At 40.9% G+C, this 18,224-nt stretch overlaps 2 protein-coding genes across 2 annotated transcripts; both read right to left on the bottom strand.

Annotated features, from left to right (window-relative positions):
• Positions 1–905: 905 nt before the first annotated feature.
• LOC143987956 (taste receptor type 2 member 40-like) lies at positions 906–7,229 on the bottom strand. The gene is made up of 3 exons (XM_077487168.1): positions 6,982–7,229; positions 2,077–2,323; positions 906–1,998 (listed from the first exon to the last, which is right to left on the bottom strand). Exons 1-3 carry the CDS (start codon positions 7,170–7,172, stop codon positions 943–945), a joined length of 1,494 nt encoding a protein of 497 aa, XP_077343294.1. The 5' UTR covers positions 7,173–7,229; the 3' UTR covers positions 906–942.
• A 9,370-nt stretch (positions 7,230–16,599) lies between these two features.
• On the bottom strand, positions 16,600–17,897 carry LOC143987948 (taste receptor type 2 member 40-like). Its single transcript, XM_077487156.1, has one exon. It carries the CDS (start codon positions 17,864–17,866, stop codon positions 16,889–16,891), a length of 978 nt encoding a protein of 325 aa, XP_077343282.1. The 5' UTR covers positions 17,867–17,897; the 3' UTR covers positions 16,600–16,888.
• Between the last annotated feature and the right edge of the window lie 327 nt (positions 17,898–18,224).

Here is an 18,224-nt window from a genome sequence, read left to right as displayed (position 1 = left end):
ACATTAAGCAGGCCATAGGCAGCTCAAATCTTCGCCAGTTCAGCAGGAACTGGCCGAGATTCAAACTATGTATCGATCAATCAACATGGGCAGGGCAGGACTTAGGGTGGTGGGGGCCCCTGGGCTTGAGTCACTTTTGGGCCCTACCGTCTATACATTACCATATTTATCAGTGTATAACACGCACCCCAAGTTTAGGAGGGAATTTTAAAGGAAAAAAACTTTTAGGGAAGTTTAAGGGAAAAAAACTTACATTTAAATGCCCATCAATGCAGCCTTATCAGTGTCCATCTGCAGCCTTGCCCATCCATCTGCAGCCTCGTCCAGTGTCATTGCAGCCTTGTCATTTGCAGCCTTGCCCCAGTGTCATTTGCAGCCTTGTCATTGCAGTCCTGAAGTTTAAAAATGGCGGCTCTCTGGTCCTCTCGGCGGCTCTCGGGTCCTCTCGCAGTCCCGAGTGGAGCCGAGAGTAGCTGAGAGTACTCGGCTCGGCTCACAGTCATGCCCAGTTCCTGTGTTATGTCCATCATAGAGCGGGACTGTGAGTGGAGCCGAGCCGAGTACACTTGGCTATGTATCTCTGTGGGGCCCTCTATTGGGCGGGGCCCATGGGCTTGAGCCCAGTCAAGCCCAATGGTAAGTCCTGCCCTGAACATGGGTACAATCAGCCTGTCATATTTTCAAGTGATTATTGCCAATTATCACCGTGTGTTCTCCCACCATGGATGACTCCTGGTGCCTCCCCCGCAGGGAGCACACAATAGCTCAGTGGAGGGAACTACCCATCAACACTGACTGTGGTTGCAGGAAAGAAATTTGCTCCTTCTGGCTTTACCCTACTTGTGAACTACATTATTGTGCCATGTGGGACTAGACTGGTTATACATAGCTAAATTTGTGCTAAGTAATTAAGATTTTTTTATTACAATTATTCATAGACAGTTACATGTTCAAAATAGAATTTGATGAGCTTGTATCTGTTCTGAAACCTGAAGGCATGAGGGAAACATTTATAGAACATAACCATTGACGAATCAGTTGTCTGAGGTTTGGACTGCCCAGGATGAGTATAAGTGATTGTATGGGACCATAACTATAAACAGTCACTAAACATCCTGAAATCCAAGGGCTGTCCACTTTGAAGATGTCCAGTATCAGTAAAGTTTCCGAGACATAGAAACTGACATAAAGAATAAGAAGGGAGGTGACAGTGCAGGCTGCAGATACACTTGCTTCCATACTTTGTACACCCATTGCAGTTGCACTTTTCTTGAGCTGTTTGACGTGTACAAAAAGATATCTTATGATAAAAGTGTTTGCTATGGCAACCAAAATGAGAGGAACACAGCAGCCAATAATACTAGCAACCAGCAGGTATTGAAGACTCATGTGTGGAGCTCCATATTGTACAGTTGAGTTGCCAGTAAGATTACTATCTACCTGAACAGAATATTCCTCTTTCTTAATGTTCCAAGCAACTGGGATGCTGATAATAAGTGATATGAATACAGATATGAACAGCATCCAGGGGACCACATCAGAGATGCTTTGCTTCAGACGCATGAAGAAAGTTTGTTCATATGTAACAAGCATCAAATAATAGAAGCCACAGAGGCAAAACATAAGCCAGAAGCTGGAGAAGATTGTGAAGAGCAGAAGGATGGAGAAGCTGGTATAAACATTGTCCAAGAAATACACATCACTCCAAAGAAAGAGAAGGGAGTCGTTGGCCACCATGGTACACTGAAAGGCAGTGTTGAACAAACCTAGAGTGAATAGGATCAGTTCTCTTGGGTTCGTATTTCTACCTTTAAGCCTGTCCACTCCATGAACCACAATGATAAAAAAATTGGTAAAAAACCCAGTCACAGTGCTGATGCCCAGAGCAGATAGAGATACAATAACAAACATGGGCAATACTTGACTTTCAGCTGTCTCATTACTGTCTCCATCTCTTCTGAAGGTGAACATTTGTGTTGCAGTCCTGGCTTTAATATCCTGTGAATAAAATATAAAAACTGATGACAAATAAATTATTAGACTGAAAAAGGAGTATAATTTTTTTACATAACTTACTTGGCGGTATTGATACATCCAAAGGATAATAGGCATTATGTAATTTGGGGGTTTATGCACATCTCCAATATACAACACATAAATGTCTGAACATCTGCTTTCCTGCTGATGAGAATATCTATTTATATTGTTTTTGGATTGGAAATCAAAGAACAAAGAGTTTAGGACTAATTTGGAGCTGACATGTAATCCTTGATAGCTCGATTGCAGAATGGCATAGAACTGGATGGTGAACAAATGCGACGACCTGCAATTACAAAAGTAAGTTAATGATTATCATAAGTTGCTCAGCAGATTTACCCATTTTCATCATGGCAGTGGTTTTTAGATTCTACGTGATTTTTCTGCCAATTTTTAATGCTTAGTTGAACTATTAGTTTAAAGTGGTTGTAAATGCAAAAGGTTCTTCTTACCTTAATGCGCTCCATGCATAAAGGTAAAAAACCTTTGCGTGTGCAGCACTCTAGCCCCCCTTATACTTCCCTAAGCCGGGTGTTGATCCAGCGTTGTGCACGAGAGCAGGATCACTACTCTTTCTTCACTGGTCCAGAGACACCAACGAGAGCCATTGGTTCCTGTTACTGTCATTCATAGCCAGTTAGTAGGGTGAGGCCGAGCCACAATGTGCATGCCAATGGATACACAGAGCAGAAATTGGAAGTGAGCCCACATGAGTGCCCCCAGAAAACTGACCACGTTGAGATGGATGTGCTCCAGGTAAGCGGGGGGGGGGGCTGTCAGGATAACCAGGTATTACTTTTTATTCCACTAGATCTGTGCACTATTTTTCTTCTCCATCATTGTTCTAGTATATGAATACCTTCAATCTGCTGGATTTAATGCACCCCTATAATCAATAACCACTAAGAACACTGATTAAACAGTGCTATGTGCTTTTTATGCAATATCATTTAATTATTTGCTGAGTCATAATGACTCAGGAACCATGACAATTTCCAGGTGCACCCATGAAGCATACATGCAGGCACCTTAGGGTGTGTATGTTGGTTTGCTACTCTTATGCCGCATACACACGACCAGACTTTTTGACAGCAAAGATCCGACGGAACGAATCCGGCAGACAATTCGATCGTGTGTGAGCTTCATCAGACCTTTGCTGTCCAAAAATCTGACGGACTTTAGAAATAGAACATGTTTCAAATTATTTCACCGGAACTCCGCTGGACCCAGTTCCTATTGAGAAATCCGCTCGTGTGTATTCTAGTCCGACAGACAAAAACCGACGCTAGGGCAGCTATTGGCTACTGGCTATGAACGTCCTTATTCTAGTCCGCTCGTACGTCATCACGTTCGAATCCGTCGGACTTTGGTGTGATTGTGTGTGGCCAAGTCCGTTCATTCGGAAAGTCCGTCGGAACTCTGCCGAAAGTCCGTTGGAAAGACCGTTGGACCTAGTCCTTCGAAAAGTCCGCTCGTGTGTACGCGGCATTAGTTAGACATAGGTTCATTTCAGAGTCCTATAGATGTGTATGTTTTAGAAGTTTTCTGCTGCATTTGCCTGATTTTATAATTCATGTCAGCTTCTATTTCCATAAACAACAGAAAAAACGTTTTTCAAACCAACATGCATAGATACAGAAAAACAATCATTTAAGCCTCATCATTTCCTCTGCAACACAGCTTCATTACACTGACATTTACTACATTGACTTATACTACATTACAATACTATGTCCACCAGGGGCATAACTATCGATTATTGGGCCCCTAACCAAAATTTTGATGATGACCCCCCCCCCCCTATTGTCATTGATCTTAACATAAAGTATGTCTAAATCAAGGAAAGGTAGCAGGTAGGTAGATGTCAACATAATAAGTACACTTGGGAGGGAGGGAATTCACTTTTAACATACATTTTATATGTCCACATCCATATTTTTCGTCATCTGAGACATGGGCATCCGCAGGTAAGGGCAAGGGGGGTCAAATGCCCCCCCCCCCTGGAATTGGGGATCAGATCTTAAATTCAGCACAGTTGCGTCGCTATCAGGGTTTCCTGCCCGCTCCGTTCCTTCCCTATTGGCCATGACTGAGGGCCAATCAAAGGAGACTAGGAGAGGAGAGCATCATGGGACATGTAGTCCCAAATATTGGCAGCCCCATTTTCCACAGGGAGGAGGCTACAGCTCGATCAACAGAGAGATTGAGAGACTGCAGCCTGGAAAAAAGCTGAGGGAGAGAGCACTACAGGACAAAGAATGAGGAGTGTGCCGGGCGGAAGCCAGAGAGACCAGGGTACAGACATGCTACACTACTGACCAGAGTCGCCCCCGGGGGACCCAGAGTGATCGGTCGTCCAGCTGGAAGGGATCACTGCTGTAGTTTTGCTGGTTCTGGTAAAAGGGCCTGTTGGTCATTATCCATTACTTATCTTAGGAACTGTACTATGTCTGCAGTCTCTGACGATGATAATGTGATAATGACAGTGTCGAAAAGGGGTGGTGCATGGGTGATCCTAAAATGATGCCCCCCCCCCCCCCCCCCGAATAAAGTTCTGCGGAAGCCCATGATCTGAGATGTTAGGCCCTTGGTGTAACTTTTAGGTTCTCCCACTCTTTTCACTGCAAGTGGTGTAGTAATCAGTAATAAGAAAAAGAAAACAAGAGCTGTAGAAGAAATAATAATAACCAATAATTTCAGTGCTGGCTAGGATGATCAGAAGCTCTAAAGCCAATAGATCTACACTACTGAACAAACAAACTTTTCTTACTGTACAGCATACAAAAAGGGATCTGCAGCAAAAATGATCCTGAAGCCTTCTCCTGTATGGCTGACTTCAGCCCTTCTTGACTGGAAGTGTCCCAGGGGAAAAATGTCAGTGTCAACAGCAACCTCTGTAAAGTCCTTAATCCTTGTGTTATCTTCACATACACACAGATGTTGTGATGTCTGCCTGAGGGGGTTCATCTAATGATTACCCTGGATAGTCCTCATGCATTTATGACCTTTATGTTAGAGGTCTGATAGCCCTGTTATGGGGCTGTGGTTGGTGTGGAGCACTGGAGTGATCATGTGTGATTTCCAATCAGAACTTCACCTGTGGATGGACTATTGTGGAGTTTTTTCATTTATATTAATTAGGGTTGCACCAATTCCAATACTAGTATCAGTGTGGATAAAGAGCATTTGCCTGAGTACTTGTACTCAGGCACATGCTCCGGTGCTTGATCCAAAACCTGGGCAGTCAGGGGTTATCTGTGGGGGAGTTACAAGCACTGATCTCCCTGTATAGATTTCAATAAAGCAGCAGACAGCCGTCTCTCCTCCTCTCCCTCCCATGGCTTTCAGGTGCTTTATTGAAATCTATACAGGGGGATCGTTGCTTGTAACTCCCCCACTGCAGCACCGATCACCCCTGAACTGTCCCAGTGTCCTCCTCTAGTCCCCCTCTGTGTCCTCCCCCGTCCTCCTCCAGTCTCCCTCCATGCTCCACTCTGATCCCCCTCCGTGCTCCTCCACCCCCTTTGTCCTCGATCTGTCAGGATGGAGAGGGGAAGAAGGAGCCAGAAAATCTGTCATTTACTGACTCCTTCCTTTTTACGAATGAATAGAATCAGTAATCACTGACTCTGTCCATTTATAACTGAGCATTGTAAACTGTGTCTCCTGTCCATTGAGCCTCTGTCTCCTGTCCATTCATCTCTAGTGAAGCTGAAGCTGGGTCTCAAAAGGGAGATGTCAGGTGTCTGTTAAGTGTTAACACACGTGTATTGGACCTTCTCCCTGGCTTGTGTTGCCACTATAGCTGATTATGAATCTGCAGGATGCAGTGATATTGGGCTAATACTCCTGAAAACGGTTGTTCCATTATAGTTCTTTTCATGAAATAACTCATAATAAATATGCACTTCCTGGATGTAATCAATGAAGGTTCACATAGTTCATACAGAAAATGATATGGCTGGATGATGGTAAGATAGCTGAGTGTAACCAAGAAAGGTGCAGTGGTCCAGAGGTGGTCCAATATTCAGGGATCTAGGTGTATGGTGTCATACAGATGTAATCACAAGGTCAAATGGCCCAAAATTCCATACCCTGAAAAACTTCCCTCACACTGAAAAGTTTGTAACTTAGGTAGGGTTACACAACAGTCTTGAGCTACTAGTCACAGTCCTGTGAGGACCAACTATGATCCAAAGTGATAGTGCACAGAAGATGATCCAAAAAAAGTCCCACATCCAGGAAAAGTGTAAGTATTGTTATCAGGTCCTGTTGTTCACAGATATCCTTGGATTGATGAACAAAAAACATCCATTGCAGGGTATACCGTTCCATAGGTGTCACGTAGGTGACATACAGGTCATAGTAAACCTGATCAGTTTCGCCAGTCTCTGCCAGCTACTTCAGAAAAAGTGAGTGCGGTCTATTTTGATTGTTTATTGCATTATTATTGGTTCATATTTATTTAAAGGGGAAACACAAGAGGCTTTATATATAGACAAGGGAATCCCTCATTTTGGAGGGGTTTATTCTCATTTTCTGTTTTAGGACAGGAAGTGAAGGGACACAAATGGCAAAAACTGACCGTGGTTAAAACCCTTCCAAAATGGAAAAAAAGTAAGTTTTGCCTAGTGCTACTTTAAAACTCCCAGTTTTGCTCATTGTTAAAAAATAAATACAAAAAAAACACAACTACCTAAAGCAAGTAGAGAATACATAGCGAACAACTGTTATTTTTTTGAGCCCGTGCAGAATAACTGACATCTCTGTACATGGTGTGAACAAGCCTATGCAAGAGAAATCTGCGTGTTTTTTCCATCAGTGTTAATGCACATATGGTGCGAATGAAGCATTAGTGTTTGTTTTGTGTAGTCAAATATCCAAACTAACATTTCCTTGACACCATTGCACACATTAGAGTTACTGTTAATTAAGAATACTCACTTATCATACATGGGATGTAATGAAGAGCGACTGCATTTAATTAAGTGCTGCTGTGAATTTCTGTCATAGAGAGCTATTTCTGATGAGTCTTTCTCAGTTGTTTCTGGAAATAGCAGGAACACCAGAAGCAATGGAATAATCCACTGTCCAAACTCCTTGTTAGGTGGACATGTATATAGATAACTGACCATCTTTCTTCTGTCCACATTGATGAATAAGACAATAATAGCAGAAGATATTATTGACGGAGTGTACTGCTGGAGAGAGAAGAACACATTATTTATAATAAACAAATAGATAGGTAAGGACGTGTAAGCAGTGATCCAGCAACAAGTAATAATACAGATGATTTTATTGTTTTGATGAGCTCAGGAATATGTATAGAATGCAGTAAAACTGGTAAAATATTACAGTTCTATTGGAATTTTAAATTGTCATTTTAAATGCTAATTGCATTTTAAAGCAAAACCAAGTTCAACAAGGTGTGTGACACAGTGGATTTCTCTCTTTTATTTACTATTTACATTTTTACTGAGCATTGGGTGTACAGCTATCGCTATAGTTCCAGTACTCTAACAGGAGAAATGCTCTGTGCTACACAGTTGGTGGTCCCTTCTAAACAGTTTCTTATGGTGTGGAGGATTCCTTCATCCACCTTTTGTGTGGATTAACAAATTGGTTAGTTTATGGCCAGCTTAAGTGACATTCATTTATTATGTCTCATAGAAACACAGTTTTCCCCCCTGACAATGCTTTCATCTGATTTTCTCTCTTGAAGAACTGAGCCATCTTTGTTCAGACATTATCCAGGCTCAGCCTAAAAGAAAATCACGTAACTAGAGCTAAACGACTGTTTCTGTCTATTGTGACTTGACAGAAATGTATTCATGAAGACCTGTAAAATTACTGAATAGGTAAGCTTAATTGGAATGTCCAGTCTGAACCATATCCATCCTGGATACTGATCTGGCCTTGGCAGACCTGAAAGTCTACACTTCTGTTCATGATCTATCCCCCTATTGCACACAAGTATTCTTAATGTCCAAATGTAATTTTAGCTTTAAACCGAGTAAGAAATGGTTAAACATTCTTGTTAATTTTTTTATTTGTCATCTGTGGCCTATTATAGAGATTTAATTTCAATTTCTGTCCTGTAGACACAGCAGATGAAATCTCTGCAAAGTGAGAGAAATCTCCACTTAGATAGACGTAACTAAAATAATTGTCGCTCTTCGAAGACCTCTATTCCTGTTCTGGTGACAACTCAACATTTAGGATTTTCCCCTTCATTCAGTCCCATTTATAGTGATTACTATGGCAGACATTGATGGCGACTCTTCTAAACTAGGACACAAACAGCAGTTCACACCTATCCCCCTCACCTCACCAATTTATAAAAACGTAAAAAGAAAGTTTTGGCTTAGATACAATTTAATTTAATATCTACAAAATTGTTGTGTCCTTTAAGTTATGCAGTAAAGCTTTACCACACTATGAATTGTATAACTACATTTTGTGAACAGGATCCTTTACCTTGCTCTTCTTAATTGATCTCCATGCTCTAACACTGATTCTGCAACTTGGATCTGGTATACAAATGAAAACTAATAATTAGCATTCCTGTTTGTTTATTTTTTTTTATATTAGCTGTTTTATAGGTTTAAAATATCAAATGTTAAGTACCAACTTTTATTTTTTTTTATATCAGCAAACTTATATTTTTTTGGACAATTACCACCTTAAAGTGGTTGTAAACCCAAGAAAAAACAAACAAACAAAAAAGAAAACCTGCAAGACAAAGTCATAATGAGCATAGCATACTAGCTCATTGTGAATTATTACTTGAGATCGAAGCCCCTGCAGCCATCCTCATACACAGCTCCGGTGGCCGAAATCGCTCCTGGAGTTACTTCCGGATATCGTGGGCTCCGGTGATGTGATTGGCCAGAGCCGCAATGATATCACTCCTGTCGCCGGTAACGCCACACTCGCTGAAGCAACGGCACGTATGTGCCGTTGCTTCAGTTTGCTTCAGTGCGCATGTGCCGATGACTTCAGCATTGCAAATACAGGGGATATCTCCTAAACTGTTTAGGTTTAGGAGATATCCAGGGTAGCTACAGGTAAGCCTTATTATAGGCTTACCTGTAGTAAAAAGTGTGTTGTAAGGGTTTACAACCACTTTAATGTTTAGTCTAGTCAGGTAGAACTCATTGTACTTACCCAGGCAACATTCAGAATTCATTATAGTTATCTTCATCATTAGATTATCTCTGAAGTGGTGTTATTTTTATTACCACAATATATACCAGTTCATTATGTATCATACAATATAGAGGAAGCTACAGGTGCTAAAACAATAATCACTTATATGCACTTAATTACCTGTTGTTGCAACTACCCTGTAATTAGAACCCTACAGAGATAATGCTTATGACCCTTACAAATCAAGCAGGATTTATCCTGTTATATTAAGCAAAATTGAAGCAGACTTATATAATTTGCAGAAATAAACATGTCAGCAAGTTTTACATATTATGTATAAAGAAGAATGTCTTGTTTGTATTTCTCCTATAATTTACATATATATATAATTTTAACACTTTGGACATGAAAGTGTTCGTTTTTTTACCTAACAAAACTGCTACAAATCCATGTGGCATGCTCAAAATTAGGCCAGGCAGAGGAGAGGAGAAGCTCAAAGTAAATATTAACACATACAAAAAGTTCACAATGTAAATTTTTTGCTTGTTGACTTTTTTTGTTCTTGGGTTCACATACATTTAACATAGGTGTGTGCACAGGATGTGCCAAGTGTCCCTGTACTGTAATCACCCTGTGCGGTGCAGATTCTCCCTGCTGCCGGGGCCCCCTCCACTGCCCCCCCTCCCCGAAGCGCTGCTGGCTTCTCGCTTCTCCTCTTCTGCCAGCTACTGAATCTCTGTACTCTGTGAGATACCAGTTTTTTTTAGACCCCTGATATTTCCCCAAAGCCCCCAATGGTGCGCCTAAAAAAGTTGTAACAAAATTATAAAAAAATAATATTGTAACAAATATTTAAAAATATAAAAAAAATTATAAAAAAAGTTAAAATAAAAAACTACTGACACCATCCACTGCCCCACTGACCTCAATCTCTGCCCTAATAACCAGAAGAGGGCACAATAATGTGGCATACAAAATACATAAAGAAATCATAAAAATTAGATCAAAATAGATAAAATTAACCAAAATCTCTGCTCTAGTGACAAATTTCACTGCCCTACTGACACAGCCTACTTCTCTACTGACTGACACCATCCACTGTCCTACTGACACCAACTTCAGCCCTACTGACACAGCCACTGCTCTACTGACACCATCCATGTTTTAATAAATGTTAAAATGTTTGTTTACATTTATTTACATTTATTTATTTTGGTGTGTGTCGTTGCGCATGCATGTATGTGTGATAAATTTTATATATATATATAAACACACACATGCACAGATGCACACATACACAGGACATCCCTCACATTTTTTGAAAATATTTTATTATATCTTTTCATGTGACAACACTGGAGAAATTACACTTTGCTACAATGTAAAGTAGTGAGTGTACAGCTCATATAACTATACTTATGTAAAATTGCTGTCCCCTCAAAATAACTCAACACACATTAATGTCTGAACTACTGGCAACAAAAGTGAGCACAACCCCAAATTTCCAAATTGGGGCCAAAGTGTCAATATTTTGTGTGGCCACCATTATTTTTCAGCACTGCCTTAACCCTCTTGGGCATGGAGTTCGCCAGAGCTTCACAGGTTTCCACTGGAGTCTTCTTCCACTCCTTCATGACAAAATCATGGAGCTGGTGGATGTTAGAGACCTTGCGCTCTTCCACCTTCCATTTGAGGATGCCCCACAGATGATCAATAGAGTTTAGGTCAGGAGACATGCTTGGCCAGTCCATCATCTTTACCCTCAGCTACTTTAGCAAGGCAGTGGTCATCTTGGAGGTGTGTTTGGGGTCATTATCAAGTTGGAATACTGCCAAACGGCCCAGTCTCCGAAGGGAGGAGATCATGCTCTGCTTCAGTATGTCACAGTACATGTTGACATTCATGGTTCCCTCAATGAACTGTAGCTCCCCAGTGCCTGCAGCACTCATGCAGCCCCAGACCATGACACTCCCACCACCATGCTTGACCGTAGGCAAGACACACTTGTCTTTGTACTCCTGACCTGGTTGCCACCACACTGTTGACAGAATCTGAACCAAATAAGTTTATCTTGATCTCATCAGACCATAGGACATGGTTCCAGTAATAATGGTATCAATAACTGTAAGTGCAAAAGACAGTGCAACTGTAAACATGTCCTTAGTCTGCTTGTCTTCAGCAAACTGTTTGCAGGCTTTCTTGTGCATCATCTTTACAAGAGGCTTCCTTCTAGGACAAAAGCCATGCAGACCAATTTGATGCAGTGTGCAGCATATGTTCTAAGCACGGACAGGCTGACCCCCCCACCCCTTCAACCACTGCAGCAATCATACGTCTATTTCCCAAAGACAAGCTCTGGATACGAAGCTGAGTATGTGTACTCAACTTCTTTGGTCGACCATGGCGAGGCCTGTTCTGAGTGGAACTTGTCCTGTTAAACCGCTGTATGGTCTTGGCCACTGTGCTTCAGCTCAGTTTCAGGATCTTGGCAATCTTCTTATAGTCTAGCCCATCTTTATGTAGAGCAACAATTCTTTTTTTCAGATCCTCAGAGAGTTCTTTGCCATGAGGTGCCATGTTGAACTTCCAGTCACCAGTGTGAGAAAGTGAGAGCGAAAACACCAAATTTAACACACCTGCTCCCCATTCACACCTGAGACCTTGTAACACTAAGTAATCACATCATACTGGGGAGGGTAAATGGCTAATTGGGCATTAATTGTTGTATGTTGAGTTATTTTTAGGGGACAGCAAATTGACACTGTTATACAAGTTGTACACTCACTACTTTACATTGTAGCAAAGTGTCATTTCCTCAGTGTTGACAAATTAAAAGATATAATAAAATATTTACAAAAATGTGAGGGGTGTACTCACTTTTGTGAGATACCGTACACACACACACACACACACACATGCACATGCATGTGTGTTTGCGTTTTGAGGTGCACACCATAATGCAATAGTCTGTGCACCTGTGCATTTTAATGTGTCTCAGTTTTCTCTTTTGAAGAGATGCCTTGTATATGTAGCGCTTACCCTCACAGGAGCCATTGGTGATTGTGGGTCCTCTGTTCTGTCATGACTCTCCTAACTGCTCAGTCTAGGCTACCACTCATATTAATGCACAAGAATTAGGCCGCAATCATATAGCAATGCAATTTAACAAGGCATAAATCAACAAACCGGTAATTACACAGAGTTAGGGGCACTATAATAGATAAACAGTCATAGACTCACTAAATGGCACTCAGAGTATCGTAAAGTTAAAGGGGTTGTAAACCCTCATGTTTTTTCACCTTAAAGCATCCTATGCATTAAGGTGAAAAAACTTCTGACACTGACCAGCCCTCTACCCCCCCTCCGGTTTTACTTACCCGAGCCCTTCATTCCCTCGGTGGAGATGCGCTCTTCCTCTCTGCCTGGGGTTCTCGGCTCTTGATTGGATAGATTGATAGCAGCGCAGCCATTTGCTCCTGCTGCTGTCAATCAAATCCAATGATGCGGGCGCTGGGGCCGAGTCCAGCATTCTGTGTCTATGCACGCAAATGCTGGACTCGGGAGTGCTTATCCCAGGGGGTTTACCGGTGCAAGGAGGACCTGCGAGTACCATCGGGGGATCCCAGCAGACAATGATCGGAGCCACTCTGTGCAAAACAAATTGCACAGTGGAGGTAAGTATGATATGTTTGTTATTTAAAAAAACAAAAACAAAGGTTTACAATCACTTTACCTTGAAACATAACAGTTGCAACTAGAGTCTCTAGAACTGCACCAACTATCTCAAAAGAACAATAGGATCCACATGTGCAAACCACAGCAGTGGGTGAGTGTATGTGCTCTTAGTGTATAGTGTACTCCTTGAAGATGGTGGAAAATACCTGGCGCTTACTAATTGACGTTGACCGAGTTAGTGTGTTAGTGGCGAATGTAGATAAGCAGCCGGGTAAGAGCAGTCTCCATGGTGTTAACTGGGTGTGGTGCAAGTTTAAGGTGTGTAGTTTAACTCACCACTTCTGGCATGCACCTAGGCTGGTCCCAATGGCCACAGATTCTAGAAGTCAGGTCCCAGATCCTCACACAGGGTGCAGTCTCTACGCTCTGGTTCTGATAATGCAGTGACTCTTTGTCTCAGCCTCAGTCTCTGGGGCACCTTAGCAGGCTCAAAATCAGGTCTGTGCTCTTTCCTTGGCTATGGGCTCTCAAATGTAGATCAGACCCAGAGAGCGGGTATTTATCGTTCGCTCTCCTCTCAGGACGGGCCAAGATCTGGAACAACTTGCTGGGGAAAACTGTGAAGCTCTCCACCTCCATGTGTGGCAACTTGTGGGAATTAAAGTCCACAAGCCTCCATTGACAAGTATGGTGCAGCACCCCTTTAAGAACTACAAGTCCTGCACTGCAAGTCCTCTCTGAGGTTCCTATTGGCTCACACTTTTCAGTCCTCGATCGGATACAATCTGCACTGTTGGGGGAGGGGGGTAACCAGGAGTAGAGGATTTTACAGAGCTCTCATCAAAGTGCAATGGTGGCAGCTCCACACACACACAAGCACTCCACTCCCGCACAACAGCAGCAAGGGGAGAAAAGCCAGCTGCCTTCTTCTATATTTACACAGTATCCTATCGGGAAAGAGGGGGAAGAGAAAGCCTGCAGCACAGCCGCTCCTGTCACTGAACACAGTGGGGGGGATGAGCAAGCCAGCACATATAGCATGCAACTGCCCAGCTCTGCACACACAGTCCAGCAGTAGACTCAGCAAGGGGGAGGTGAGCTGGTGGACACATAGCTGGCGGCACCTGGCTATATATGAGTAGAAAATTCTGGACAGCCGCACTCCAAATTAAAATTCTCATGCCTTATGAGTAAGCACTACGTTTAGTGTGAAACGCGTCAGTAGTTTTGGTTCTGTATTACTTTGCTGTGACATGTACAGGGTGATCCTGATGTTCTAATAAAGGCACGAGAAATTTCATTTGGAGTGCGACTGGCCAGAATTTTCTACTCACCTTGATTTTCTATATGCCTAAGCCAGCACCTGGGGCTCTTCATTTCCTGGAGGAAAAACCTTTTTGTTTCAGCAGACCTACCTGAATCTGTCTACACTGTGATTAAAATGTAACTGGACCCAAGTATTCTATTGTATTGAATGGTATCTGGTTTCTATGGTACTGTAGTAGGCTGACATCTTGTGGCAGTTTTAGGCTTCCAAAGCTTGCTTATTATTTGATCTGGTATTTCCCCTTGTCCTCTCCTCCCTGTTTTGTCCATGCTTCCTTATTCAGTATTCATTCTTCATAGAAACAGGGTTTAGGAAAGTCAAGACACTTCTAAAGCCTGGAAAAACATCATCTGCATTGTAATTAGCCGAAGTAAAATTGCATTGGATACAACTTCCTGTACAACTGCTGGGATATCCAATTGCATTGGATACAACTTCCTGTTCACTATGTTAAACTGTAAATTCACCACCGTGAACAAATAGTATACCATTGTGAACAGAAGATATTTAAAATGTGTTCTCGACAAGTCCAGAATGTACTTAAGAACTCTAATAAATATTTATGGCCATTCATAACCTTATGCTTCTTCTGCCCAGGACATAAATCCTATACTGTGCATATTTGTTACGTTTTGTAACTAAACTTGGGCTTTAAGACCCATTATAGCATAGTAATAAAAAATAAAATAAAAAAATGTAATATATATATATATATATATATATATATATATATATATATATACACACACACACACACACACACACACACACACTACAATATTAATATGCTTTTTTTAGGGACTTTCTCCCTAATTATGTACAGCTCTTATGAACACAGACATACACTTGAAAATATCAAGAAAACTCAACATTATTTTAACTGTTTATGCAGTATTTTTTCATAAATTACATTTTACTTCATGCACATAAAAGCAACACAAACCCAGTTGCATATTCATTGAGACATTATTAAAAAGCAATTCAACAAATTAGAGCATGATAGCAAAAAAGACCAACATGGACGTAGATACTACAGCTCAGGCTTATGTGTACGGTATGTAATATGATTGCGATTTTAATATATTTTGTAATGTTATACTTACACATATTCTTCTCTCTCCTATCTATTTGATAGTTATTATTTATGCTCCTGAAGAAGCGCTACATAGCGTGCAACATGTAGAGCAAAGTATAATACTTTCTACATCATTACGCCAATTATCTGCTTTTGGACCATACCTGCAGACATTTATACCCTAAGGAATAAGGAATGACCTCCATTTCATCCCTTGACCTTCGTGTTACTTCATCTGGTTCTGTGCAGTAGTGGTATTTTGTATATTTTGTACGATATTGTCAATGTGGATTTTTTAGAATATGTAGTGAGTTTTTGTTTTATGTGATACATTGTAATAAAAACACACTTTTTTATTAATTACTGTCAACTGTGCCTAAAAAGGCCAAGCCCCATTTCTTTTTTGCTATTTTGAAATTTACAGGATGTGGCACTTTATACGGTTACTGTATCCACAAGATCACTTTGTGGTTTGATACAGTCAATCAATGAATTAAAAAATTAGAGCATGAAATTACTATTAAAGACTGCAGTGTGCTAAAATCAGAATGCCCTTTAATTTTACCTTGGTTTTCCACTGCAAGATGTGGCATCCATAACTAAATCTTTCTTGATATCAACCTCTTGTTATGTCCTGCACAACAGCACATGAGGGCAGGCTGTGGTCCTAATTAGGTCTCGGTGCTTTGCACAGTTGTGCATGTTTATAGAAGGGAAGAGCATATTCTTCTCTCTCCTATCTATTTGATAGTTATTATTTATGCTCCCGAAGAATTTATGCTCGGTAGGATGCTGCTTCTATGCCAGATTAAACTGCTTATTTGCAGAGTAGCCTTCGGGAAGCTCAAAGACCTGGCAGTGTTTCTAGCAGGGCTGTCTGGATCACAATAATGGATCCTCAATAATGGTTCATAAAATATATGTATACATATGTATATGTGAGATCTATTGTTGCTGGGGGAATCTATTGTTACTAGGTGCAGGGGATCTATTTTCCTGCATTTCTTGTTATCATTAACAAATTCCATACACTTTACTTACCACCACAAAATTATACTTGGTTGTGTATTCTCTAAAATTGAAATTGTCAGTACTGGGAGGCAAGTAGGGGTGGTACCAAGAGACAGCATTCAGAGATGGGTAGGGGTGGAAACAAGAGGTGATTCAGAAGTGAGGAGTACCTGTGTCTAAAAAAGTGTAATTTATTCAGTGTTATCACATGAAAAGATAAAATATTTACAAAAATGTGTGGGGTGTAATCATACTGTATGTGTGTATATATATATATATATATATATATATATATATATATATATATATATATACACACACACACACACACACACACAAACACAGACAAAGGTTTTGCATTCTATTTCCATTTTAAAATGAATGGATTGCTGTGCAAAATGGGGGTTCACATATACTTTAAGCTCAAAAGGCACACAAGCTCCTTTGCTGCATTTATTGTGTGTAGGGCAGCCCATTGAAATGAATGTGTTGCACAATGTTTGTAGTGGTACATCTTGCAACAAAAAAAAACGTATTTGCACATTGTTTGATGTCACATGTCCATGTGAATAGTGCCTTACAGAGAAGCAAAGCCTAAGCAAATACTTTTAAGGTCACTTTGACAATCTAGAGCCTTCTGAACCTGGCAGAGTAATGAAAAGAATATTTGATTTTGCCATTTGCTTATTTTTCCAACAAACCAAAAGTTGGAATAAACTCTGTAAAGCCTTCTTTAACTTTGGACTTCCAAGAATGAGGATGACTGATTGTGCAGGAGAATAAATATAAATGACCATCAAACAAATGCAAAAACCAGGGCTGCTAGGTGGGAAGAGATCCACAAACATCATGATTTCTGACATGTAGAAGACCAGATAGAGGGCTAGGAGTAGTGAAACAGTTCTGGCTGCTCTTTTTTTAGCTTCTGTGCGTGGGCTGCTGGTGTTCTTTTCCATTAGCTTGCTGCTGGTCACAAGTGATTTCAAAATTAATCCATTAGAAATACCAACAAGAAGCAAGGGTAGTGAGCAGCCTAAAATATTGCTAGCTAGCAAATAAGTAAGGTTTAACTTTGGAACCTCCGTGTCCAAGCTCTGATTGTTGGGTAGGTATCCACTTGGGATGTCCTTGTAGGTGCTCCAGAAAGATGGCACACCAACTGCAATAGCTGTTAAAACTGCAATTACTAGGAACCATGGTACCAGTTTGGGTATTTCCGCTTTGACACGTAGTAGAAAGGGATTGGTGAATATGACTATCTGTAAACAGTAATAGACACAAAGGCAGACGGTGAACCAAAAGCTGGCATATACTGGAAGAAAGAGCAAAGTATTTAAAGTATTATAAACTTCATCAGAGTAGTACAGCTCACTCCACAGAAGGCTCAGAAAGTCATTTGCTGTCATTACTAATTGGAATATGATGTTTGATAGTCCAAGTGTGACTAGAATAAGATCAGAAGACCCAAGGCTTGTCTTGCCCCTTGCCTTTTCAGTGAGATTCACTGACACAATTACACAGTTTGTGAAGATTCCAAAGACAGTGGTTGCTCCCAGGATGGCCATGGATGCAAAAACAAAGAGAGATGTCATTATTTGCACTATGAAAAGTGATGTTTTCTGACTATAGCAGTCTGCATAGGAGGCATGACAGCTGAAAAGAAACATTGGGATGGTTGAATCCTTTCTGGGAAAAGTATTTGTAATTATTATTCAATAATTAACGTTTCTTAAACAAGAACTCGGGAAGGCTTTTAGATGAAGAACACTTTCAGGCAAGAAATGAAACACGCTACTACAGCTATTGTGAGAACAATTTACATGGACATGGGTAGTATACTTCAAATGTGCATTGTAACATCCTTTTATTGCTTCCTGCCCCCATTTAAATTCACAGAGTTTAAACTGATTGTTGGCTGTGGAAAAACATCTTAGTACTGATACTCTGATA

The sequence above is a fragment of the Lithobates pipiens genome, unplaced genomic scaffold, assembly GCF_037356315.1.
Source record: "Lithobates pipiens isolate NorthernLeopardFrog02 unplaced genomic scaffold, aLitPip1_a1.2 Scaffold_1, whole genome shotgun sequence".
Lineage (NCBI taxonomy): Eukaryota > Metazoa > Chordata > Amphibia > Anura > Ranidae > Lithobates > Lithobates pipiens.
The sequence above is the reverse complement of the archived record's forward strand: the minus strand, read 5'-3'. Positions and strand labels throughout refer to the sequence as shown.

Coding starts and splice junctions, on each gene's coding strand:
- LOC143987956 (XM_077487168.1), bottom strand. CDS start 7,172: ATGGTCAGTTATCTATATACATGTCCACCTAACAAGGAGTTTGGACAG. Junction 2,324..6,981: donor TTACATCCCATGTATGATAA/GTGAGTATTCTT, acceptor TTGTAATTGCAG/GTCGTCGCATTTGTTCACCA. Junction 1,999..2,076: donor GGATGTATCAATACCGCCAA/GTAAGTTATGTA, acceptor TTTTATTCACAG/GATATTAAAGCCAGGACTGC.
- LOC143987948 (XM_077487156.1), bottom strand. CDS start 17,866: ATGACATCTCTCTTTGTTTTTGCATCCATGGCCATCCTGGGAGCAACC.